The 27,365-nt window shown below is 39.7% G+C and overlaps 1 protein-coding gene across 1 annotated transcript; it reads left to right on the top strand.

Annotated features, from left to right (window-relative positions):
- Window positions 1-899: 899 nt before the first annotated feature.
- Window positions 900-26,090, top strand: col6a1 (collagen, type VI, alpha 1). Its single transcript, XM_077535495.1, has 35 exons — window positions 900-1,180; window positions 1,781-1,910; window positions 1,989-2,189; window positions 2,301-2,460; window positions 3,789-3,902; window positions 3,983-4,003; window positions 4,101-4,121; window positions 4,214-4,258; window positions 4,364-4,417; window positions 4,504-4,548; window positions 4,766-4,792; window positions 4,901-4,927; window positions 5,037-5,081; window positions 5,412-5,465; window positions 7,654-7,716; window positions 7,786-7,848; window positions 7,928-7,981; window positions 8,059-8,094; window positions 8,172-8,234; window positions 9,592-9,654; window positions 12,422-12,484; window positions 13,332-13,394; window positions 13,517-13,567; window positions 13,644-13,679; window positions 13,805-13,867; window positions 17,674-17,739; window positions 19,099-19,134; window positions 19,480-19,516; window positions 19,714-19,722; window positions 19,811-19,944; window positions 20,258-20,364; window positions 21,878-22,064; window positions 22,138-22,309; window positions 22,419-22,448; window positions 24,286-26,090. Exons 1-35 carry the CDS (start codon window positions 1,096-1,098, stop codon window positions 24,888-24,890), a joined length of 3,030 nt encoding a protein of 1,009 aa, XP_077391621.1. The 5' UTR covers window positions 900-1,095; the 3' UTR covers window positions 24,891-26,090.
- Window positions 26,091-27,365: the final 1,275 nt, after the last annotated feature.

Below are 27,365 nucleotides of genomic sequence, written 5' to 3' on the forward strand. Positions count from 1 at the left end.
AACAAAGCAAACATCTAATTTCTCCCTTAAACTTCATTTTAAGTGGATTTGAGCAAAATCCTGTATGGAGACATCCCGAAACACAGGCATCAAAATTTATACATGCTGCCATAAAACTGAAGTGATTTATTGTCAGGACTGGCTCGTAAACAGAGATCATTACCAGATGTTTCATCGCCCCCACCCACCCCATCCTCTCTCCTCCTGCCTTGCATCTGCTCACTGTGAGCAACTGTGTCTCCAAGAAGAGTGAGCTCAGTGGAAAAAGTGAGTCCAAGACAGTCCCACATGTATGTCCACAGCAACCATGAAAAATCACCCCACTCATCACCTGGCCAAGTGAACCCTTCCACGTTTTCTCTTCCATGGGAGTGTACTGCACAATTCTCAGAGTTGTGTCCACAAATGAGCGCTAGATGGCACTGTGCTTCTTCCTGCTGCACAGGTTGAGGGAGCCAAGAATTCCCCCTCCTTTTGCCTTTCCCCTTTTACTCTTTGAATGTTCATATCAGGTCTGGAAAACCAGATGTCACCGAAGGAACTTTTTACAGAACTGAAAAGTAGCCCCAAATGTCGTTGTTTGCAACGCGAAAAATCTCACTGCCCATCCATGCTGTGATTTTTAATGCCAAATTAATTCATACATCATTCTGTGTTAAATGTTAACCCTGTTTTTTTATTCAAGTTGTAAAAGTCAGACAATCGAGTTAAAGTTTTATTGTGAAAAATAAATACAAGAGTATAAGCATGCATGTTTTGCCTTTTCGTACATTCATAATTCTCTCAAGAGTCCTTATAAGGAAGCAAGCATATCTGAGATGTAGTGCAAACCTTTAGTCTATGCGCGTTCTCGTCAATTCTAGCTGTCGTGCACGGAAAAGAGGCGCGTGCACGCCCCCTCCTCCCTCGTCGTGCGCGTCGTCGTCCTCTGCGCGCTCTGGCTCTCGCCTGGACTGACTGCGGCTGGGCGGTGGAACGCAAAAAGTTTCGCCGAATTAACTCATACAAGACCCGGGTTTGGGGGTTCGGGCCGCTTTTGCGTTTGTTTCTTCGGGGGATTTGTTTGTTTTTGCGTAATTTTTTAGCAATTCAGCCATGGAGACTTTGAGAGGGCTCCTTGTGCTGCTGTGCGTCCTCCTGGCCAGAGCGCAAACGCAGATCCAAAGACCCAAGTCCGCGGGTAAGTTTCGCTTTTTTCATTTGTTTGAAAGAATGCTGTGTATATTCTGCGTGAAATGAATCATGTCGCATTTAAAGTTGTCTCTTCATCTTTAAATATGACGCGTGGTGCATGCTGAAGTGACATTCCCGCAAGTGATGGTCCAGATGTGCATTGTTGCGTTTAAGAACACTCGGGCATGAGATTTCAAAGTCAAATGGGTTTAGGAAAGAAGCATCAAGCATACATTGAAAATGTAGTAAATTGAACATGAAGGCCTACAAGTGCATGTTGTTGAATTTGAGCGTTTGATGAAGATGCACTCGATCACTCAGATTGGTTAAAGCAAAAGAAGATGGCGCTCCAGAAGTGTTCCCATTTTGGGGTTTGTAGGAGTTGTAGAGCCTCAGGCCTGCATGATTCTGCTAGCAACCACCCATGGGTGTCAGACCTGATGGAGGTCTGTAGTGCTGCACCTGGGGTCTCATTTTCATGGAATGCATTGACACATTTCATGCAGCTTGCATTTTTTTCTCCCTGCTTTTTGTCTACAACCTTTTGGGTGCTCATTTGGTGTCGTCACCGTCACCATTATTGCCTGCTTGTTTGTTGTGTGAACAGAATGTCCAGTTGACCTTTTCTTCGTATTGGATACATCCGAGAGTGTGGCCCTCAGGCAGAAACCTCCCAACTTTTACATTGACCAGATCAAAGAATTCACCAAGCGCTTCATCGATGAGCTGAGGGACATGTAAGAACGCACGCTTGAACGTCAACTTGAAGTGTCTTATCGTGGTACAAACTCATCCATGTTTTCGCTCCCCCATAGGCGGCATAGTTGCGACCGCTACCTGACGTGGAACTCGGGGGCGTTGCACTACAGCGACGACGTCATCCTGGTGCGCGAGCTGAGTGACATGAGCACTGATCGCCAGGCCCTGAAGAATGACATCGACACCATCAGATATATCGGCAAAGGGACCTACACGGACTGCGCCATCAAGAGGGGTCTTGCTGAGCTGCTCATAGAGTAATAATAATTCACAATGATAATAATACAGTTAAACATAAATGGGTTCCGCATTGACAAACTTAGCTATTTCCTGAAAAGTTCACCTATTCGCTGTTTTGCGCTCTTCAGGGGTTCCCACTACCATGAGAACAAGTACATCGTGGTGGTGACTGACGGGCATCCCATCACTGGCTACAAGGAGCCTTGTGGAGGCGTGCAGGAGGCTGCAAACGAGGCTCGGCTACATGGGGTCAAGGTGTTCGCCGTCGCCATCTCACCTGATCAGGAGGTACTTGCACCTGTTGTTTATTCTGTAATGGTGAACCGCCGAATTTTCATCATCTCAAATATCCCCCCAAACATGGATGTTATGTTAGGTTAATTGAATTTTCCATTGGTGTGAATATGAGCGGACATGTTTTTGTCATATCAGCCCTTTAATTGACTGGCGACCGGTCCAGAGTGTATTCTACCTCCTGCCCAAAGTTATCTGTAATAGGTTTGAGCTCATCTGCAACTTTAGAGAACAAGTGGTATAGAATATGGATGGATGATTGTATTGATGGGCAGCCATCTTGCCTAAAGTGACATCATCATCATCATGGAGAAAATGGGCGGATGGACTTTACAGTGGGCCATTGGTATTGATTTCACATGGCTGTTTTTTTTTTTTCTTTCTTGTGCAGCTGGTGTGGAATCATGATAGTCATGTCTTTTATATGGACAAAAGTTAGTATTGAGTTATTATATGGACAAAAGTTAGTATTGAGACACCTTGGTCCTCTTTGCACTTGTAGCAGCCTCTGCTTTTCATGGGAAGACTTTCCATAAGCTTTGTGTATGTAGGATACCCCCCCCCCCCCCCCAAAAAAAAAAATTCAATTTAATTAAAAATAAAAATAAAAGTAGTTAAAAGTAGTTCATAGATTGGGACATGCCATTTTGTCAGAGACATTTTGTCAGTCAATTTTAATTGAATTGTTATAATAAAAAAATAAAAATAAAATAAATAAATAAAAACAAACATGGTGTCGTAGTTTTGCAAGGTTGAGGATCCAAGTGCAGGGAAGCAAGAAGGCAGGACAGGATGATTCTCAACAATCTCTTTTCCAAACCCCAAAAAGGATCATGAGGAGAATGGAAATAGGCCTATCAAGAATACTAAATGTATGAATGAATAAATTAACACAAGTTCAAGCTTCCAGGTACCAAACAAACACTGGGACTAGGTATGACATAACATAATTTGGGGATGTGGCTGCTGACAAGGACCGAGTCAACCAACATTGAATCAACAAAGATGAAAGAAACCAGAGAACTAAATACAGTACAAGCAAACAAACAAGACAACAAGGAACACCTGGCTGAGGGAGCTGATTGGTAGATATAAGAGACTGTTATGACGAGAACAGATGGAATCAAATAAGGATGAAATGTACAACAATACAATATATATAACCAAATGTAAAACACTGAATATGTTGTATGAATGTCTGTTGAATGTCATCAATTTGTACTGTATACTTAAAGCACATTTATGTGTGACACTGAGAACAAAAATCTAAATGTAGTGTTTTATGGATGTTAAAGATTTCCCATTTGTGTTTGCCCTCTTAGGATACTCGACTTTCCATCATCGCCACTGACCAAAACTACAGGCAGAACTTCACAGCTGCAGATGACTCCAGAGCCACCAAGATGGGAACCATCAGAACCATCATTGATATGATCGTATGGATTGTCTTCTCCTTTCTCTAATTCCCCAAATGTTGTATTTGGATCTTATTAACATTTTCTCTCCCTCTTTTCAGACAAATGAGACCAAGGACGTGGTATGTCTGATTGTCGGTTTTGTATCTCAAATTAAATTATTTCTTACTTTACTTTTTTTTTCAATGCCCTAAATTTCTACCTCTTTTTTTCCCCCAGTGCTGCTCATTTGACTGCAATGTAAGTGCTCAATGTGACACTTTTGTTACAACTCCTAGCATGTTTGTTTGATTTTCAACAACTGTCATCACTGTCATTTTGCTTTGCTACAGGCTCCAGGAGGCCCTAAGGGACCAGATGGAGATACTGGTGGCATGGTATGGCAATACAAGATTATGCTTTCGGTTTCTCAATATGCAAAATGAGTTTGACTCTGAAGAATTGACCTGTGACAATCTGACATGTTAACTACCTTTTCACAGGGAGAAACTGGTCGTCCCGGAATGCCAGGAGAGAAAGGAGATATTGGTGCCATGGTACGTGACTTTTGATCTTCAATATTTCATTCTGCCATTATTACATCGCAATGATAATAATCGTCAACATTGCCACTATGTTACAGGGCAGCGTTGGCGATCCTGGTCCTGTTGGATACAGTGGGATGAAGGTAAAACCTCCACTACAACATGACTGACCCCATAGTGTTATACTAGAATTGAATGAAAGGCACTTGTCCATGTCAGTAGACACCAAGTGAATGTCACTTACCGGTACTTTAATTAATATCACTGACCGAATGATATTATCATTAAATCGCCTTATCATAATCCAAAATGTAAAACATCCATTTGAATGTGTTACAATGTGTGCTTTTCTTTTTACAGGGAGACCGAGGTGGTCGAGGAGAGAAGGTATAATCAAGTCATCCAAATACAAAAAATTGATTGTTGTATGTGCTAGAATTAGTGTGTAGCATAACTGATGCATTGGACACAACTGATAATAAATGTTCATTGCAGGGAGAAAGAGGACACAAAGGCTACAAGGTGAGCTTGATTTTCTACACACGTTTGTTCATTCTCTGCAAGCGTCGACTGTATTTGAGTCTTTGCCATTTGCTTCACTTTCTCTTCTGTGTCTGTGGCTCTTCCACAGGGAGACAAAGGTCTAAGGGGAAATGATGGTGTTGATGGACGCAAGGTGGGTTACAAAACGTGCCAACCCCTGACAAATCTCAAAAAATTATCCGGAGATATAAATTAGATATAGACTCCTTACTAAAGAATACTTTGTCAAATGGCAACATAAAACGAAAAACTGAGCAAACTCCAATAATTTTTTCAACAACCAGTCATACTTTTTCAATTAACTATTTTTAAAAATGAAAAAAAAAATGCATTTTCATAATTTTGATGCATATTTGATTAGAAATGTATACACAAAATTAGATTTGAACAATTAATTATTTTTTTCCCCTGAAATGCTCAAGTCATTAAAAATGTATATCCTTTGCTGTATTTTTTCTATTAGGGTGAAGCTGGTTTCCCTGGTCTTCCTGGCTGTAAAGGATCTCCTGGATCAGATGTGAGTACAAGATCTATTATCTCAATCAGTGTGCTGACATTGCTGGGGCGTGTCAAGTAGTCGTGTCCCTTCACCTGTGGACTTGTAGTGCCCACTGACTCATACCTACCAGTCCATTATTGAGCACATTTAGCCCAACTGACTTGGCAATATGTAAAATTAATTATAATATAAACCACAACTATAGAAATTGACCAGAAAAAAACAGCTCAGTGACCTAGTGGTAGAGTGTCCGCCTTGAGACGGGGAGGTTGTGGGTTCAATCCCTGGCCGAGTCATACCAAAGACTTTAAAAATGGGACCCATTTCCGCCCTGCTTGAGACCCAGCATTAAAAAAGGGTTGGAATTGGAGGGTTAGATCACCAAATGATTCCCGAGCACACAACGGAGAATGAATTTTGCCCCACTTAGGTGGGTGTGACAGTCAGTGGTACTTTAACTTAACTTAAAAGTCATGCCCATTGAGTCTAACCCAGTGCTTCTCAAATAGGGGGCGGGCCCACCTTGGTGTGGTGCGTGTGACCTCGGGGAACATGTTTTTTTTTTTTTTGCTGTATTGGAATAAAGTGTAATTGCGCATCCACTACAGTAGGTGGCAGTGGCGCTCTCATTGTCAAAGAGTGCGGAACGAGTATTAGTTGCTCTGTAGATGTACACCACTGGCCTGTATATATTACTAGATAGCCGATAGGCCAAGGCTCTTGAAGCGACTGGGCGGCCATCTTGCTCCTCCCAAGAAACGTTTCTCCACATACGATCCTATACATTTACAGTATCGAAACTGGAGAACATTTGAGACAGTATGTAGTAGAAACAGCATGATTTATGATGTGTTAAATTTGTTAAACATAAACAAGAGGACTTAAGACATCTTACAACTTGTCTTAAATACATGTATTCATTATATGCTTAATGATGTTTACAGGAGGAAACTTGTATATTTTTTTATTAAAGAATTATAACTGTAATTCAACAAAAAATGTCTGCCAAATCTAATATTGGGTTCTAAGGAACTGAGCGATAAAAGAAAAAGGGGTTGTTCAAAGCAGCACATATTGTCACACGTACAGTATGTACACATCCCACCACCCCCCAAACACACACACATGCACATGCACATGCACGTCCCCTGGTACTATACTAAGAGCCTACGAGCTGTGTATGTCTAATCTATACGTATAGAGTACTTTGCTTGCGAGATGGGGGGAGTAAGATGGCCGCCCTGTGGCTTCAGTGGCTTACACAGGCGTGTCTGGGCTTTCAGCTATCCAGTCATATATACAGATCAGTGATACTTTATCTATTTGCATGTTATTTGTAAAAATTTGTCCAAAAATACTTTAAAAGAAATTAATTTTGCATTTATATTTTTAATCTAAAGAAATGATATATTTACAAATGAATTTAATGTAATGATTAATTAGGTAATGATCACTACTACTACAAGACGTGCTCTTATATTTTTTCCTGAATATGAAATTTTACACGGAGGGCAACCTCTCGCGCACATTCCCTCACATTCCTCCATGATGGTCATCCTACAAATGAACGCACACACCAAGCGACACTACCAAAATTGACTGAACTGATGCAACTGTGTCACTGTCAGTGGGATGATTGATTTGTGTCAGCCAGACAGTTTAGCCTCCTGCAATGCTGCCTCAAAACCAATACAGAGTTGAGGCTTTTGCGTTTAAGCGTGTCGGTATATGTGGAATAGTGCGGCCTTACATGCTTTGCTGACATTTACATTCACTATATAAAAGAAAGGGAACTAGCTCATGAAATGTTTACATCTTTTTTTTTTTGTGCAGACTTAGGGTCTGAAAATACCCTCATATGCACACAGTATTTATTTATTTTTCTTTCTCTCAATTATCCATGTTAACTTTACAGAATCATATACACCGACCAGTTTTATCTGCAGGCATTTTGTTTCCAAATTTGTCAGTAGCTACAATTGTATGTTTTACATTGTTACTCAGTTGAGCGGCGTTGACCAATATCAGGTCTAGAACCTGCCTGGCTCTTTAATCACTGCTAGGTTTACATTCTTACTGTCAGTTTGTTTAATTAAATGAAGCCGTATAGACATATTGCCCACAAATACACACATGTGCACGCATGCTTGTCTGCCGCAACAATTGAGCATTGTGGTTTCAGCTGTAGCTGTTTTTGTTCTTCCAGGGTCTTCAGGGTGAGCCTGGGCCAAAGGGAGACGCTGGTCCTTATGGGCCAAAAGGAGAAAAAGTAAGATGCATTGTAATTGGTGGCTTTGAAATAAACACGGTCTATTAAGTCACTCTGTTCTTATTCCAGGGAGATAATGGAAAAGATGGAGAACCAGGAAGACCTGGAAACTATGGGCCTTTAGGACCTCAGGTAAACCAACAGACAGAGAAACCCTCTTCCACTCCCCCCAAAAAACAGAAAGTTCTGACATTATCATGTGCTGCGGCAGGGTGATCGCGGGCCCCGAGGAGCTAATGGCGACAAAGGCGAGCGCGGCGACGATGTAAGTTCACCCGGTTCAAGCCAGAAAAACTTTGGTCCCCAAATGGTCACGTTCATCTCATTTCCTTTGTGTTTCAGGGTGCACCAGGACCAGACGGACCTCGTGGCGAGATCGTAAATAATGTTGATTCTCATCACTGTCATGTGGATTGCTGGTGCAGTAAGTCTTCGTGGTTGGTAATCTCTTGTAGGGAGCAGTTGGAGAGAAGGGGGAGCAAGGTTCCCGTGGCAACAGAGGAACAAGAGGAGAGGCAGTAAGTGATAATGATGATGAATAGTGGAGCTCCTCAGCTGCCTCGACAGGACATACAAACATTTGATTAGTCCCCATTTGCACTCTTTACAATGTGTGGGTCAAACAGACTATATACTTATAGGCCAAAATACACAGCTGCATGTTGTGTACATAAAGAAAAGAAACAAACAAAACAGATGTCATAGTTTCCCAGGCCCAACAGTTGTGGCTTTGGTGCCGTGCTCAACGGCCAGGATGTGAACTGGCTCCAATAACTAATAAATCTCAATGCTATGCTTTAGTTTTGATCAGCAGCTGTTGAGCACACACATTGTTCTTTAATTATTATTGTACTGAGTAGTGTTAATTTCATTCACAAAAACTACACAGAAATATCTTCATCAACACACATTTTTCAAACTAGATTAGACGAAAACCCTCATTAATAAACCTAAAACTGGGACTAAATCAACATCAATTTTTGTCGACTAATGAAGACGAGATGAACATGTACTTCACTTAATAAAAACTTGGACTTAAATCTGTGGACATTTTAGTTCATGAACAAAGACGAGACAAAAATTATAGGATTTTGTAAAATCCTGTCTCTGCTAATCTGTCATGTTTCAAATCTGCAGCTCGCGAGTGCCACATGCTCAAACATAGGACAGACAGGAGGAGGATTTATGGTAAAAGGTTAAAAAAAAGGAAATTATACTTATAATGTAACATTAATCCAATGGCTACAATATTCCAACAATAATGTTAATCCAAACTCTAACTAATGCTGGCTAATTTATTAGCTTGTAGCATGGCGTCATAGTAGCCACTTGTTGATATCCTGTAATTGTGTGTCGAGTTGTTTTTCATCAAAAAGATGAGAGAAAAAAATTTGCGTGAAATAGTTTTAGATCCAAAATATTCCACATCTGCTAACCAAAAAATAAACAGTGGTAAAATGATTGTCCTGACTAAAACTAGATTAAAATGTTGACAGTTTTTGTTGACTAAAATTACATGAATAAAATGTTTTCTTGGACTAAAATAAAGACTAAAATGCTTGATTTATAGTTGACTAAGTAAAAATGGTTATAACTATGAATCTAACAAGTGTGATTAAAACTGAGACTAAATTTTCAAATGTCTGATCAAATTAACACGAGTACTGAGGAGCTAGGACAGACAGACTACTACTTTCCCATGTTCAGTTATAATTTATTTCTGTCATTAAAAAATAAAAAAAATAAAATAACTTTCCTCAATGCACAACCTCAGCTTTGGGTTTCCACTTGACCCAAATTCCCCACAATTCAGCTTGACTCCAGTTGCTTTATTGCCTGTAAACCGGATTATACATTTGTTCTTCTCCTTGCCAGGGGGAGCCAGGACCCCGCGGAGAGCAGGGACGAGAGGGCTCAACTGGCCCCAACGGAGACCCTGTGAGACCTTCACACACTCAAATACAATCGTACATACACGCAGGAAATACAGTGGCACACTGTTTTCGGCTTGTTTCATCCAACAACTCCATAAAACACCCACTTTTCACTTCAGCAGCTTGTTTTTTTCCCCCCATTCTGAGGAGGACTGAGTGCGCATGCGCATTGATGTTTCACACTGACGGGGAGCACACTGAGACGGGACATTTTAACAGTGTTGAACCTGGCCGTAGCCCCAGAGTGCTTCCCACTCATGCGTATGTTTTCTCCTCCTCCCAGTTTGAGTGTTCAAGCCCTCCCGGGAACATCAACGCTCATTCTTTCCCTTCTGACTCAGTTCTTCTCTCCATCTCCTGCAGCCAAAGCCTCAGTATGGTTCTTAATAAGGCTCCAGGCAATACATCAAAAATAATGCTCTACATGGATTACTTGCGGTAACCTCCGTGATGTCAGAGCTTTCAATGGATCCTTTGTGCTACTATTTTTTCCTCATCAGAACTGAAGGGAGAGTAAAGAACTACTGTCCGAAGTGAGAAAATGGACATGCTGGACCACACTCGTATGCTGCTACAAACGCAATAGCAAATTAAATGAGATAATTTAATGCTTTTGGAATTATGATTCAGTGCAATACTAATACTGTTGAAACAACCTAATAATATCATACAGTATACAGTGCAAGGTCACCCCTAGATTTGGTGATTTGTAACATTGATTGACGATCATTTCTAATTATGTATTTTCATCTCCAAATAAAATAATACTACCAGGGAAAAAAAATAAAATAAAATTAATACCCCAAGAGATAACTATTTTATGTAACCTAACCTCCCTCCCATTACAATACACTTTGTCACCACAAACAGTGGTTATAGACTTTAAGTAATGGACCATCAACCCATTTTTTTTTAAATGAATACTTTACTTATTGAGCCATTTTTGGCAGTCAAACATTAATATTTTGCCTATAATAAATTTGTTATTTTCATTATTTTTCATGTACAATTACTACCTTGAAAAACACATTTTGCAACTTGCTGTCGACTGAAAATGACATCACAAGGGCTCAGGTAACCAATCACAGCTCAGCTTGTAAATGTCACATGACCGGCGTAGATCACATGATCTACGCGAGCCATGAATTTTAAGTGCCGCGTCGCTCGTGGCCGGCTGCGGTGCACACGTCGCCAATCCTTGCACGCCGTAGATGGCGGGGCGTAGCTCGCTCGTGATTGGTTCGTTCGATGGCGTACTCGGCTTTTTTTTCTTTTTCTCTCTCTCAGCGGGCGGCCATTTTGTCACTTGCTGTCGACTGAAAATGGCATCACAGTTGCTCAGGACTCAGGTAACCACCAATCACGGCTCACCTGTTTTCAGAGTTTGGTCATGCGACATTGACAAGCTGAGCTGTGATTGGTCGTTACCTGAACCCTGAGCAACTGTGATGTCATGTTGAGTTGACTGCAAGTGACAAAATGGCCGCCCACTGAGATGGGTAAAAACAGGTTGATTTTGCGTCTTAACCCGTATTTCACAAACACAATATTAATCAGAATGGGTGGATTTGACTTCCTCTTGAAACGATAAACTGTTACCAAGGCAAAACAATTGAATAACAAATATTATGTCACAACTTCTTGCCTATCTATAAACTGAATGAAATGGATGTCATCGCTAAAGCCTGGATATTTCCGATATTTAATGTGACAATGTCAAAATGACTGCTATTCTAAAGTTAATTTCAGCAATAACATTTTATATTCACGTCAACTGTATTTAGTGGCGTGTCTTTGGTCCTCAGAGTCAAGTCCTTACAAGGTAAATAAATCACTGCTTGCAGTCAGCTATGGACTTTCTATGCCTAAAAAAAAATAGTGTAATATCACAGCAATTATTTACATTGGTGGAGAAATGGTCATGTAGCAGCTGAGCCCAGCTGTTGTTGAAACTTCTCCAAATGTAATAACTAAATGAGACTCCCTGAAAACTTGGTATTTCCCACCGATGGTCATGGCACAACATGACCATCAATTACACTACTCTACTTCGAATCACTCTTGGAAAGCATTTTAGCCATGTTAAGCTTAAGTGTTGAAACATATTTGTTACTTGAGGGTCAGCCAAAAGAATGAAAAGTGGAGGTCAATTTTATTCGCCACAAACATGGAACTGAAACAATTTAATCTGTATGGAATTATGCTCACTGTAGCTTTTTTCTGCAACAAAGTTGATAGCGACTAATCCGTGCAAGCGTCCACGTTTTAGAACTTCTTTTTTTTTCATTAGACTTTGTTTCTTTAAGTGTTTTTTATTTATGTATTTGTTTGCTTGCTATGTAGTGAGCTACGTTGCTTCAGGCTCATTGCATGATAACTAGTGTTGTTCCGATACTGTTTTTTGGCCCCCTATATCGATTCCGATACCCAGCTTTGCAGTATCGGCCGATACCGATACCTAAGGTTGTTGTTTTTTTTCCTCAACATGAAAAAGCTGTCCTGCCATTGGTTCAGAGCATTCAAGGGCCAATAGGATATCTTAGATCGGCATGCAGTGAGCATGTCACATACCAGTGAATGTCGTGCACGAGCAAGACAAAAGATGTTGCATCCAAAATCCTATATTAGCGTTGGAATTAATGGTATCAGCATGTTACTTGTGAGTAGTCACCGATACCTATACCACTGTTTTAATGCAGTATCGGGGCCTCTGCCGATACCAGTATCGGTATCGGAACAACACTAATGATAACAATGCTGATGTTTTGCAGGGTGAGCCTGGCAGGTCTGGTTCCCTCGGATACAGAGGAGATGAAGGCCCTCCTGGACCAGAGGTCTGTCTGACGCTACAAAAATAGTCATACAGTGTACATACATATATAGATTTAAAGATACAATCGCAAATTAGTAGTTGAGCTGGGCGATATAGCAAAAAAATATATACAGTCTTCCCTCGCTATAACGCGGTTCACTTTTCGCGGTCTCGCTGTATCGCGGATTTTTTTTAAATGCAATTTTGCATATTTTTTTACAGTAATATACCCATTTTATAAAATTTATGAAGGTTTGAACATTGTCAAAGTTTGAACAAGAGAGAAATGTGAGAACATGTAAATGCCTCAATGAGAAAAGTGTATAAATTGTGCGGTCGGGGATTTTAGAGACTTAAAACATTTATAAGAGTTGTAAAACATAAAGCTAACTACTTCGCGGATTTCATTTATTGCGGGTATTTTTTGGAACCTAACCCCAGCGGAAAACGAGGGAACACTATATATATATATATATATATATATATATATATATATATATATATATATATATATATATATATATATATATATATATATATATATATATATATATATATATATATATCGATTTATTTTTATTTTTTTTCAGGCATTCTATTTGTCCAGTAATTTATTGATGATTTAGATATGGTGTTTTCTTGCTGTTGTCCTGTGCCATTTAACCATGAAATGTTCTCAAAAATAAGACGAGCAGCAAGATTTTGCACTGTAAGCAAAAGTCATCGTGTTGTTATATCACCGTGCTATTTCTCACAGATGCGATTACACGCACACAGAACCATCATTCGAACATGTGAATGTTTTCAATAAGCACGTCGCATCACTTTTCATATGCTTCCCATCTTGTCATCTCTTTTTTTTCTCCCAGGGACCCAAAGGACCAAGAGGAATCAAAGGGTCTGCCGGAGACAGAGGCCCGATGGGAGGCAGGGTGAGTGAGGACGATCGAGCGGGATGCAGATGTCTGCCATCCATCATAAGCCTTGCCACGAAATGTTTTTGTATGCGTGCGTATGTGAACATATGTAAAGATGTTCTTCTTGCCATCGTCAGGGTGTGGACGGCGTGCCAGGAAATGGTACAGCAGGTTGCCCAGGATTCCAGGTGTGTAGTTATTGTGACATCATGGCTGTACATTATATTTACACAATATTAACACTTACATTTTTTTTTTCTTTAGGGTTATCCTGGCCCACGTGGAGATGCTGGTGAACCCGTAAGTTTCATCAGATTCACTTCAATTTGATAGTAAAATTGAACTTTTTTGTCAGAATGTATATGAGGCAGTTGACTTCCAGTTGTGTAAGCTCATTTGTCACACTGTTGGGTTTTGGCCTTCAGGGTGGCAAGGGAACCCCTGGACCTAAAGGAGATGACGGAGAAGCCGGTGACTCAGGCCCTGATGTGAGTCTGCCTTCTCATTGATCTTTTGAGTGCTGTGAGTCACACAACGCAATTTCCAATTGTATTATTTGTGGCTCACGTTTGGTTCCATAGAATCCGATCTAAGATCTTTTCATGTTCTCTGCCGCATGTTCTAGTGCTTCTTTGTCTGTCCATCTTGTTCGCACACTTTCCTTCTGGATTACAGCTGGAAATAATTTCTAATGTAGATCTGAACAGTTTGTGTGTGTCTGTGTGTGTGTGTGTCATTGGGGAAGGGAACTTTGAGCTGATGCAGCTGTGTATATGTCGTCGTCAAGGATACCAGGAAATGAGTGTGGAGGATGAAGGAACGACATTACTCTGTGTGTGCGTGCGTGCATCCATATAGCATGCCAGCCTCCAGTTTAGCTTGTTCACGTTTACATTGACATTACTGTATTTCCGAGGTTAGTGTGTTGTGACATTAACAATTCTGCTCCTTGTAACTTTCTTCAGTCATGTTGTCCTCAAGACAGGTCACACACAAGCCACACAATCTTGGAAAGTTCGGGATTTATACTTTGAGATTAACATTTGGCATGTGCATTGTGTAGTTTTCATTTGCTTTTAATGACATTACGTTGGATCATGGTATGCCGTATAAAGTTGTGTTTCATTATGCGCCCAGACAAACAGGCTCTCTTAAACATACAGAAAGAACACAAAACATGTGGTTTTCCTCATAAAAAAAAAAAAGTTGGCACAATCCATTTGTTACAGTTGGTATTTAGAAAGACTTCGTACAAGCTTTCCTTTGTATAAATTGTACTCTCGGTGCAATGTTATTTAGTCGTGTTTGTTTGAAGTTGAGTGTACATAATTATGCCCCGAAATACTTGTCTGCAATCTGGAGCCTGGTTATCTTATCTCAGCATAAATACAGGAAGGAAGAATGAAGCAGCTTTTTGACTCTGCTCAGGAAAAATTTGCAAGCATATCTTTCAACGTTTGAAATATTTCCAGTTAATGAACGTTTAACATAATTAATTAACACTGTTAGAAAAGATGGTGTGCTGTAAAGTTTTAAGCAATATTTTTATTCAAATTTATAAAAAAAATAATAAATAAATAAATAAATAAATACATAAATACATAAATAATACAAGGATAAAAAAATTAACTCACCCCCCCCCCCCAAAAAAAAACAAAAACAAAAAAACAAAAACAAAAACAAAACAGGTCATATCTAAATAAGATACTGAATAGCACTAGTTTGTCCATGACAATAGTCCTAGTTCAAACAGTCAAGGTGGATGACACACTATGATTTATTATTTATTTTTTATTTTTTTATTTTTTTTTTTTTTTTTTTGCAAGCTACTGGAAGCAGAGAGAACTTCTTTGCATATTGCCAACTTTGCCAAATGTTCTGTTGCCATCTGTTTATAACTCCTTTGTCCTTTGTGTCTCATTCAAGAATGTATTATTATGTATTACATTCCACTAGTAACCATAACCACTAGAATTTTTTGACTTTGAATCAGTTGCTTGTTTGCGGCATCCATCCGTTGCTTGAAACTGTAAAGGCTGACGAAAACATCAGCCAGCCATGCTTTAAAAGAGTCATTGTTTCAGACAGAGGACGCAAGCAGCCTTATCGCTGGCCATCTTACTTCTAAGTGGCTCTGAATCTTCACTCGGCCTAGCTGCCACATCATGGGCAGTCAAGCATGGTGCTTATGATGTCATTTCCTCCCCACTGTTACGTAACAGGAGAGTGTACGTTCAGAAGGGCTGGCTCAGGCATGTTTTCAGATAACCAAAGATTGATTTGGTGATTTAATTTCACACTTTTGGTGAGGCAGGCACTCCACAGACTTCACTTTGTGTATTCAAGTAGTTAAAATTGACATTTTCCATATGCCCCCTTTTCATTAAAACAAGGAGACGTTTCATATTCAAATATTGTAAATGTTTAGGCTTTCATTTAAGAGGTTTCACTATACTACCAATATTTCCAGGGGCTCAAAAGTATTTGGGCACAGTGATGTCTGGAGCCCGATGACATCACCAATTTCGGAGTTTCTTTTGTAAAGCCTTTAATGGCAGCTAAATTCCACCAACTTCATTTTTGTCTTTCGTAAGTTAAATGCAAGCTCAATTTTTTTTATTTTTTTTTATTATTATTATTATTTAGTTTTTGGATTTTATTGAACAACTTTTATGGTGTATACAGTATATTACAAAATTTTAATGTGAATAAAAATTTTAAGAAACACTGATTAAAATAAAACAAATATAGTAAAGATATCTCATCAACTGCCTTGGTAATATTTTTTAAACTGTAAAGAGACTTTATAGACACTGTATATATATGCATAAACTTTTGCAATTTACATATTTTTTTGCCAGATGTGCTCTTGTACAACCATGCATTTCTTGAACGCAGCTCTCGCATTGTATGACATTAAATACGTTTTTATAGGTGTGCTTACTAGTGCAATGTCCCATCAGTGTAAGCATTTTAAAGTCAGGTGGTTTGCATTACTCTTTGTCTCCTTCATGCATCTATTGGAAATGTACGGGAGCTGTCGATGTAGATTTAGCCGCAGTGTTGCTTTCCAAATATCTTGCAACATAACAAAAAGCTGAGCATACTGAGTGTGGTGATTTGTGACTCCAGTCCAGAGTGCCATACTGCCAGAACTCCGTCTCTTTTCTGTCTGGTGTGTTGGGCTGCAAATGAGTATTTATGATTAGAGTGAATGTGGAGTTACACCATAGAATTGAGTCTTCCGGTGGAGCCAACATTCTCCAAAATCCCTTTTGAAGTTGAATCTGTGGGAACATAAATCCCTAAAATTGAATTAAGCGGCGTAGTCTCCACACTTCCTCAACATTGGCCGTCATCTCACTGTAATCAGCAGTTATACAGACAGTCTTTCTCTGCAGCTGCGCTCTTATGACAGACCAACAAGACACTGACCTTGAAGATTTAGAGGCTTTAGGGGAAAATAGTGACATCACCTGGTGAAAATGTTCTCATATGATAGCATCTCTTGGCAAAATGTGGCAGATAATGTTACATTAAAGCAGTGCTTCTCAATTATTTTCTGTCATGCCCCCCCTCCCCTCAGTAAGAAGAAAACATCTCGCACATATTATTATGATAAATAATATCATTATACATTCAAACTGATTACCAACATTTACTCAGGAGCACAATATTTAAAAAAAAAAACTTTAACCTGCAAAACAAAAATATATAAAATAATTTTTGATGCCCAATGTTTTTTGCTGTGTGCAAAGCGAGCATGCCCAGTGCAAACAAAACCCCTACACCACCGAGCGAATGCTCCCTGCGCACACTCAATAATGAGAGCTCCACTTCCCCCTAATGTAGTGGAGGTGCAATTGCACTTTATTCTAGGACAGTAAAAAAAATACAAAAAATAAAAATAAAAAAGGATGTTCCCTGATACATACATACATATATATATATATATATATATATATATATATATATATATATATATATATATATATATATATATATATATATATATATATATATAAAAATGAATGTTTTATAATGTAACATTACAGTTATTATAATTTTACAATTTTCGAAGAATGTCAACAGCTGAGTCTAACTCTTCTATAAACATGTGCTAACTTGTGCAACATCCCTCTTGTCAGTCAAATCATTATCCGGCCCTTTACACCCAAATACTCTTTAGTGTTTACAGTGGTTAACATGGATGCTGAACCAAACAACCTTTGTACGTTGTGTCAGACCACTAAGGGTTAATTTGATGTAAAGTGTAGCTTTTCCTTTCTTACAGAACACTCAACCAGGACCTCCAGGACCAAAAGGGGCCAAAGGTCACAGAGGACCTGAAGGAAGATCTGTAAGTATGCCAGAGTCCGAATCTTTGTTTGTTCAAGTTGAGACTTTGGATAGTTTGCCGTCCACACATGCACAAAAGAGCCTTCCTCACGCCATTAGCCCACTCCCACGCTCAAGCAGGGGGTGAATGGATTTGTATTTATTGAAATGATATGGACAAAAGACACATTGTATGCTTGTGACTGCATGTCATTAGCTTCAGTAAGATTAGATTAATTGTAAAACAAATCCATTATATTCATATATTTTAAGGTAAACAGCAGAAATGTAGTTGTTTGTCTTTTTTTTTTTTTTTTTATCCTAATGTGCATTTGTGCAGAGTGTTAATTGTATTGAATTGACTTCCCTTGCATTTTGACAGATGATGTTAAATTCCAGGCAGGAAACACTTAAAATGTTGCATGACGAGCAGGAAACACTTAAGTCTCTTTCGACTTTGTTGTCGAAGGGCCTGTTTGATGTTTGCGTGTGGCCTCCGTCTGTCTCTGCATCCCAACTTTGCTGTTCGACCGCTAAAAAAAAAAAAAAAAAAAAAATCCCATTCTGGTACGAATGTACTATTGGAGGCCTATGACAAGCTTGAGTATTGTGATCAGCCTTGTGTTTATTGCAGTGTTTTCTTTGCTGACTTGCTTCCATTGACACGCAGTGACGAAGCTTAGCACAGCTCCTCTCACCGCTAAACACAACATAAAACCACATGGAAAGACATACAGATAATAAGCACCCTAGTTTGAATCATCTTAAATAGGAAAACTTGTGCAATACCGCCTTTTACCCAAAGACAATGTCGAAAAAAATACGGAATGTGTCTAAATATAACCATATGTTTGGATGCATGTTCCACAAATAAAACCCTCAGCTCGCAAACCCCGTTACTTTCCACACCATCCGCCCGCCCGCGTCTCGTCCGACTTGTGTGTGTTCAGCATATCTCCCAGAGCCAGCATCATGCGTTCATGTGTGTGCGCCCATTGTCTCTCTCGTCTGTCTGTCTGAGTTCCTGCGAGCACACATGCAAGCAAGGCGCCTTTGACAAAAGGAGGGGGAAAGAAAAAAAAAACCGCTCTTAAACAGAGTTTATCGTCTGTTAAAAGAAAACAGATGGATGGATGTTCCTGCAGCCAAGTGAGAGAGAAAAAATGTGGTGATGAATGATTGGAGGATTCACATGTTGCTAAAGAATATCCCAAAAGTGCAGTTGCAGTAGAGCAGTGGCGGTTTTCTGAAGAAATATTACTTGAAAGTCATCACTAGTCAAGGAACTTTTGTTTTAGTGAGATTAGATTCATAATTGTCAAGTTGATTTCTATTAGACCGTCTCGCTGTCTCTATCACTCACTCATGTTGTCTCTTTTAGGGACCTACCGGGCCTCCTGGACCACCAGGAACCGATGTAAGTCTATTAAAAAAAAGATGGAATCTGATCTCTCGCCCATAAATTAGCCAGAAGACCCGAGTCGTCGCCTTAATTCCCGATGGAGCCTGTTTAAGTTTTGCATTTGAATATGATACCCTGTGTTGAGGCCAGAGCCACGCATGCAATTTCCTGAACAGCAAATCCCACAGCCTTTCACCGTACAGTCCTCTCAGTGAAATGTCGACATTATGTTTTCCTTTTTCCCTCCACCTTTTTGTTGAAGTAACTTGAAAGGCCGCCCTGGCTCTCTTCAAACGTTATATAATGTTATTTAGAGGAGCGCGTTGCCATACAGTAACATGACTCCGCCCCTCTCCTCAGGAATGCGAAATTCTGGATATCATCATGAAGCTCTGCTGTGAGTTCGACTTTAACATTGTTACACACACAAACACACGCTCGTGTGCACACACACAAAAGCATTCTAACGTCTATTCAAGCGAATTTTTAATTGAACCCAAGAGAGTTAATATTACACGTTTTGTTTTCTTTGTAATTCACTCATCAACTTTCTTCTGGTTTGTGTGTTTTGCTATCTTTTTGGATCCTTCGCAGCTTGTTGCGGTAAGTGCTTGCTGAAACCAAAACCTGTTTCTTCTGTGACTTACCACATGGTTTGAGGATTCCTTTTTTTGTGTATGTGTGTCATCAGAGTGTAAATGTGCAGCTCTGGACTTGGCGTTCATTGTAGACAGCTCAGAGAGTATTGGTTCGACAAACTTTGCTCTTGCCAAGGACTTCATCATCACTGTTGTCGACAGATTGATTAAAGACCAGCAGGTCAAGGTAATGTCCTCCTTCTCTGTGCTGTTCAGTTCATGTTCATTGCGCTTCTCAATTCTTAATGGCGATCGGTTCATGTTGTCATGGAAAAAATTGCTTCCTCAGAGATGTTAGGGAATAAAACCACGAGGAAAAAAACAAAAAAAAAGAGGGGAGGGAAACACATACTGGCGTCTTGGGTTTTGAACTGGCTCTGATTTGACTCTCCAAAGACTCCCCTCTTCCTGTTTGGACGTAATTAGTCAGGAAGGGCTGGGAACACAGAAATGTGGACAGATGAAAACATAAACAGATAAACGCACGTTTTTCTCCCCAGTTTGCAGGTAACGAGTCCAGGGTAAGTGTTGTGCAGTACAGTGGCGCAAAAGCCCAAGAAGTCGTCCAACTGGGCAGCAACGTTGCTACCCTCACCGAGTTTAAACAGTGAGTTGTCCTACACGCGCACACATTTAAAACGCACGCACGCATTTAAAAAAAAAAAAAAAACATTTTTAACTTTTATGACAAAAGAAAAAGCCATAATACAAAGGTGAATCACTACACCAATGGATCTCATGCATCTCGTTTATAACATTCTTTCATACAAGTGTAAAAAAAAAAAAAAAAAAAAAAAAAAAAAAAAATTAACACTAATCATAAGTTTCATACAGTTAATTTAATATGTTAAAAACACTCCACTTTGACAGAACACTGGAGTTTATACACACACTCTACAAACCGTTGCGGCAAAAGTAACCCAATTATGGATCAACTTTATGGGTCAATTTGACCTATTTTTTTCTGTTGTTTTATACAAAATTAAATGACCCAATTTTTGATCCAAAGTTGGGTCAGATTAACCCAAGTAGAGGACCTGACCCAATTTTCTGGGTCATTTTGTAGAAATGACACAATTTTTTTGTATTCAAAATTGCGTCAAATTAACCCATACTGTAAAAACGATTGGGTCAAAATGGGACTGACCCAACATTTTGTTTTGCTCAATTAACCCAAAACAATGGGTCAAATAAATAACTCACAAATCAAATCAACAACAACCCAGAAAATTGGAGCAAATTGACCCACTGACCCACAACATTTTGGGTTGTTTTATAGAAAATGGCGCAAACTGACCCAAGTAGACAATATGAACTAATTTTCCGGTTTGTTTTAAACAAAATTACCTAGATTTTGACTCAAAGTTGGGTCAAATTTGTCATGTCTGGGGTCACGCCAGGGTTAAGTTTGAGTTCATGACCTGTTAAGTTGGGTTCATGACCGTGAGGTCAAGTGTCTGTTATGTACTGATGTAACAAGTCTCTGTTTTGAACTGATGTAACTAGCATCTAGTTTCAGCTGCTTTTAGGCTATGTGATGTTATGTGATGTCAAGGTCTATGTGATGTCAGGAATCTTTAATCCCTTTACCTGGTCAACAGCCAATCAGATAATTTCATGTCAGTCCTGTTACCCACGTGTCTAGGCACAACCAATCAGATCGATTCTTTGTCTATATAAGCATCCTAATAAGTGTGTGTCTGTCGGATTATTACTTCTGTTACCACTGTCCTCTGTGCAACTTTTTTTCTCGTCTAGTCAAGTTTGTTCCACGCCTCTTGATGTGAATAAATAGTTAAAATCTTATTTGTGTCTGCACTTTGGGATCCAACCTCCAGCTCATGACAAAATTGATCCAAATAGATTATCTGTCCATTTTTTATTAAAATTTTTTTTTACCCATATTTGGGTTCTTTTTTACCCGTTTTTAGGGTGAATTTTTACCCTTTTTCACAAATACAAGTAATGGGTCCAGTCCAACCTGTTTGGTTCATTTGTCTATAATTGTGAATGAAGTAGAATCTTTGATAACGTAATTATTGTTCTTATTGCCAAGACTGTCCTAATGTTGGCCACTGAACTAAGTGTAATGAAACAGTTCCATGTTCATTTGTGTGCAGGGCTGTGAAAGACCTCAACTGGTTGGCTGAGGCCACTTACACTGGCGAGGCCCTGAATTTCGCTCTGGAAAACACCATCAAGCTGATGAGGCAGGAGAACCGCGTCGTTCTCGTTCTCACCGACGGACGCTCCGATATTCTCAGGGATCCGGTTCCTCTCAACGTTCTCTGTGGGAAAAACATCAGGGTAAGAGACAGAGACTGAAGTACACCCATGCAGCTGGACATTCACCAGAGCAACGTATCTGTTGGCCTTCCAGGTGGGAGGTTTAGGGGTGAAGGACTACTCAGGCCGTCAGCCCAACCAGGAACAGCTTGGAGATCTGGTGTGTAAGAGTGATCCCAAACCAGGCTTTTCTTTCGTCCTGGACAACTTTGCCGAGCTTCTTGATGATAGTTTCTTGCAGAATCTCACATCCAGAATCTGCCAAGGTATTTTCATTGGAAAGCACATACATACACATAGAAGAAATGTAGTGTTCCTTGGTTTTGTTCTTCGTTCTAAGTAAACTGACCTCAAATGTGTTGTTTTCACGTCCAGATAAGAAGTGCCCAGACTACAAGTGCCCAAGTAAGTCTTTGTTATTAGCAATTGTACTAATTTTGCAATTTCTTTACATGTGAAACTATTGAGACAGTCACTGAAGGTGAGACTGAATGTCTCGAGTGACTAGCCACAAGTTGAGGGTGTAGTCCACCTTTTCACCCAAATTCAGCTGGGATAACATCCAGCACCCTGCGTCACTAAACAGGAAAGTTGGTGTAGGGATTGGATGAATCGCGGACATGTTGTCTCCAAAATCAAATGCTAAAGAAAGTATAAAGACATAAACATCCACGTTTTATACAACTTCTCAAATAGCATCCAGATGTTCCCCATTGTGGAAAAAGGGGCAGGGATGACTGAGCAATGTTTTTGTATTGTTGTTCAGTTCTGTGATATTGGTAACATGGTAATACCTTGACATCGATGCGACAATTATCTCAGACATTATCAACTGCAGGTAGTTTGACCCGCATTCAACCTTCAAAATGAATTCATTTGAAGAAAAACAGTAATAGAAATACTGTCTTACAGATGGAAAGATTTCCTTTTTAGTTTAAAATAATTTACTTTAAACTCCAATATCCCTCGACAATCACTGGCCATCAATAAAACTTGGAGTGCTTTTTCACTTTTGATAAAGCTATCCGTGTCATCTGTCTGACATGTCTGTTGTACTAGCTAGCTTGCGCGAGGGGTCTTTAACCTGCCACGCTGGAGCTACATGTGGCTCTTTAATCTCTCTCCTATGGCTCCCTGTGGATCGCTTAAAAAAAAAAAAAAAAATTATAATAACTTTTTTTTTTTTTTTTTTTTACATATTCTTTAAACAAATTGATTTAGATTTATTAAAAAATGAATAAAATTCAATGTTAAAAAAAAATGTCAGTCTAAATTTTTAAGGTGTCATAAAAAGATGGATGAAAGGTAGATGAAAAAGTTTTTAAAAATTACTTAAAAATGTACCACAGAATGCCCAAAAAGGAAGAGGAAAACAGAAAATTACCAGAAAATGTACATGAAACTGCAAAAAATGTCAGCAGAATTGAATATAAAAAGTCAGAAAAGAAAATATTCAAAAAATAACCATAAAGTGTCTAAAGAAGTAAGGCAGAAAATTACCATAAAATGTCTTTGGAATTTAAAAAAAAACAAAAAAACTATAAAATGTCAGCAAAAAAAAAGAAGAAGAAACCCTGAAAATTACCATAAAATGTCCACAAAATTGCCAAAAAAAAAAACGTAAAAAAATATATATAACAAAAAAGGTAGGAGAAAAATGTTCCCAAAAAAGGAAGAGAGGCAGGAAATTACCACATCCATAAAATTGCCAAGTGTGTCAAAAAATTGACAGAAAGGAGAAATCTAAAATGTATGAAAAATTAAATAAATAAAAAATAATCCAAGAACAGAAGACAAAAGGCAGAAGAAAATGAATGTCATCATGGATGCTGCTTTCATATTTGTCTACTGTGTTGCAGCTCTGATTAGCTCTTGGGCCCTCAGTACATTAGACTAACACGAGCATACTGTTTCCCTCTTCACAATGATCAAAATGTTTTGCGGCTCCAGACTGTTTTTTTTTTGCTATTTATTTGACCTAAAATAACTTTTGAGAGTAAAGGTTGCCGACCCTTGCGTTAAGCTAACCTAGTTTGCATGCTAGGACCACAACGCACGAAGTAGCGACAAAGGTACTTATATTGGTTTTACTGACTGATTTCTTAACAGTACGTTATAATACAACAAATCTGGCATTCGTATTGAAGGCCAAGTCACATCTCAATTTGAGTGACCGATTCGTATTGTCAGTTTGTTGGTTTATTAGTTTGTACATTAATTTGATGCATTGTGCGTTTTGCAGTCTCCTTCTCTCAAAGCCACGACATCCTGTTGATGATGGACAGCTCAGCAAGCGTGGGCCAGAAGAACTTTGACACGAGTAAGACCTTCGTGCACCGCTTGGCCGAGCGCTTCCTGAATGCTCAGAAGCAGAGGGGCGTTAACGTGAGAGTGGCTCTGGGCCAGTACAGCCGCAACGCCCGCATGGAGCAAGGCCTGACGACAAACATGACCCTGCTGTCCCACCACATCAACGAGATGGCCTTCCAGAACGACGGCACCAACGTGGTGGAGGCCATGGACTTTGCGATTAAGTCCCTGCCGAGCCGCGGCGACGCCACGGGAAACAAGAAGAAGGTGGTGCTGTTCTCGGACGGCAGGTCTCAGGCCGTCACCGAGGCCGTGCTGGAGAAGCGCGTGCGCGAGCTGGCCAACGCCGGGTTGGAGCTGTTCGTCATCGCGGTGGGCAGCCAAGTCAACGAGGTCAACCTGCGCACGCTGGTGAGCAGGGGACAGCGCGACGACATCAACTACGCTCAGCGCCACCTCTTCCGCGTGGCAGACTACCCCTCCCTGCTTCGCGGAGTCTTCCACCAAACCGTCTCCCGAAGAGTGTCCATGCCTTGAGTGCACGGCCCGGAAGAACAGGACCAACACTCTTTCCATTTTTAGTCCCATTATGAATAGTCAGTCTCATTTACCATACACTGTTGTTTTTTTTGTAAAGAATGTCACAAAGCAACTGATGATTGTTTTCAAAAGGAGCCTCATTTGACCATAACAGGAATGATAACTTAAACTTGGATTTTAGACTGAGGGAAATTCTTGCCTGTGAGGCCTTAACAGAATCATTTTACTCCCACTGAAGAAATTTGGTCTTGGTCCTTATCCAAATAAATTTGAGGCTACACCTGCTTGTCATTCACTCAAGGACGACAGTGTTTGTCATTTCAAAAGGAAGTTGTTACGTTGTTACAATACATGAACCAATCACAAGTTTGGACACATCTTCATGCTTTGGAAGAGTCGTATTTTTGAATGAACCAGTGAGAAAATGTGTCCAATCTTTTGATTGGTACTTCATGTGAACCAACCAGAATATGTGAAACATATTCCAAATCAATCTCTAAAAGTCTCATGATTCCTTATTGCTGTTAATTGAACACGCAAAGTGAACAAATTCTAAACTGAAACATGTTGCTGAGCAGACTAATGAACATGCCTTGAAATCTGTATTGGATTAACAAAAGCGGAAAACGGGATGTGACATCATGCGGCCTCTGAAGCGAAACCTAGCAGCGTTTCACCTGTGATTAACGACAACAGCTGGGCGCCACATGTGCCATCGTGCCTAAACAGCGATGTATGTGTGTCCGAATGTAAATGCATCTGTCGAGGTGCTTTCTTTCTTTCTACTTGTAGCCTTGGGTGATTGTTCCATAAACAATTCTGCCCAGCCCGCCAGTTCAAATGACAGAATGACGCAAACCTGCTGTATAATTTCTGTGCAGCTTGAGATGACTCTGTCAAACACACGCGTAAACACGCCTTCGTATTTCATTAGTGAGTTTGAAAAACATCTGTCATGGTTGAAGGCTGGAAAAGAAACTAGCCACCCACCTAGTCGAACCCTTGAAAAAGTGTCAGTTCCTCACCTTTCATGTTATTGCCAACGAGTGGCACAGAGTCACTGTACAGTTGTCATTACCTGTGGTGCTATTAGTCTGTGTATCAGCCTTTACCCATGTAAAGAAGATTATTCACTGAGGATAAACAACCTCAGCAATGTCGAAAGTGATTATTCAATAAAAGGTTGCTACACAAAAATGTCCGCTTACTCTTATTTACTCACACGCATACAAACAACTACTTTGTTGAGTGGAACATCCAAAGTCAAATGCCTCAAAAGTCATCTTCAAGACAAGAAAAAAAAAATGTGTGAACATACTTCAAAAGTCAAACAAGTTCAAAAGAAAAGTTTCATCATGTGTTGCGTCACACAAGACATTAGCAAATCTTGTGAGCGCATGTAAAACGATGGGGTTGGCCATTTTCTTTTTTGTTACCACAAAATGCCACCAGGCTTGGCTTGGCTAGTGTGATGACTATTAAAACCAGAAATGGAATTTGACGCAACGTAGGAAAGTGCTAGTCACTATGCTACTTTATATACTGTAATACATCATAACTTTATCATTGTTATTGCAGTAAATAGCAGCTACAGTTGTGATCAAAAGTTTACATACACTTGTAAAAGATAATCTCATGGCTCGCCATACTCCTGAACTTCCAGTTATTTCTAGAACTGATTTTTCTCTGATAGTCATTTGAACTGATGCTTTATTGTCACAAAAAAAAAAAAAAACATTCATGAAATTCTGTTCTTTCACGACTTTATTAGGGGTTAACGGAAAAAGAGAGCAAATCTCATGGGGCAAAAATATACATACAGCAATGCTAATTTTTGGTTGCATGTCTCTTGGCTATTTTCACTTCAATTAGATGCTTTTGGTAGCCATCAACAAGCTTCTGGTTGAATCTTTGACCACTCCTCCTGACAGAATTGGTGTAGTTCTGTTACATTTGTTGGCTGCTATCTTAGCATCGTCTGCATGTTCTCAATGGGGTTTAAGTCGGGACTTTGGGAAGGCCATTCTAAAACTTTAATACTAGCCTGATTTAGCAACTCCATTACCACTCTTGATGTTCAGTTGGGTCAGTGTGCTGTTGAACACCCAACTGTGCCCAAGACCCAACCTTTGAGCTGATAATTTTTTGGGGAGAAAAACATAAGTTCATCCTCCTTTTTCATTATCCGATTTGCTCTGTATAAAGCACCAGTTCTTTTGGCAGCAAAACAGAACCACAGCATAGTACTACCACCACCGTGCTTGATGGTAGGCAAATTGTGTTCTTGGGGTTTTCTCCAAACTTATTGCTGGACATTGTGGTCAAACGGCTCAATTTTTTGTCTGACCACAGAACTTTCCTCCAGAAAGTCTTACCTTTGTCTGTATGATTAGCAGCAAACGTCAGTCGAGCCTTAAGGTGCCGCTTTTCGGAGCAAGAGCTTCCTTCTTGCACGGCAGCCTCTCAGTCCAT

This window comes from Festucalex cinctus, chromosome 1 (assembly GCF_051991245.1).
Source record: "Festucalex cinctus isolate MCC-2025b chromosome 1, RoL_Fcin_1.0, whole genome shotgun sequence".
NCBI classification, from domain to species: domain Eukaryota; kingdom Metazoa; phylum Chordata; class Actinopteri; order Syngnathiformes; family Syngnathidae; genus Festucalex; species Festucalex cinctus.

Coding starts and splice junctions, on each gene's coding strand:
- col6a1 (XM_077535495.1), top strand. CDS start 1,096: ATGGAGACTTTGAGAGGGCTCCTTGTGCTGCTGTGCGTCCTCCTGGCC. Junction 4,549..4,765: donor TTGGATACAGTGGGATGAAG/GTAAAACCTCCA, acceptor TTCTTTTTACAG/GGAGACCGAGGTGGTCGAGG. Junction 19,945..20,257: donor TTAAAGACCAGCAGGTCAAG/GTAATGTCCTCC, acceptor TTTTCTCCCCAG/TTTGCAGGTAACGAGTCCAG.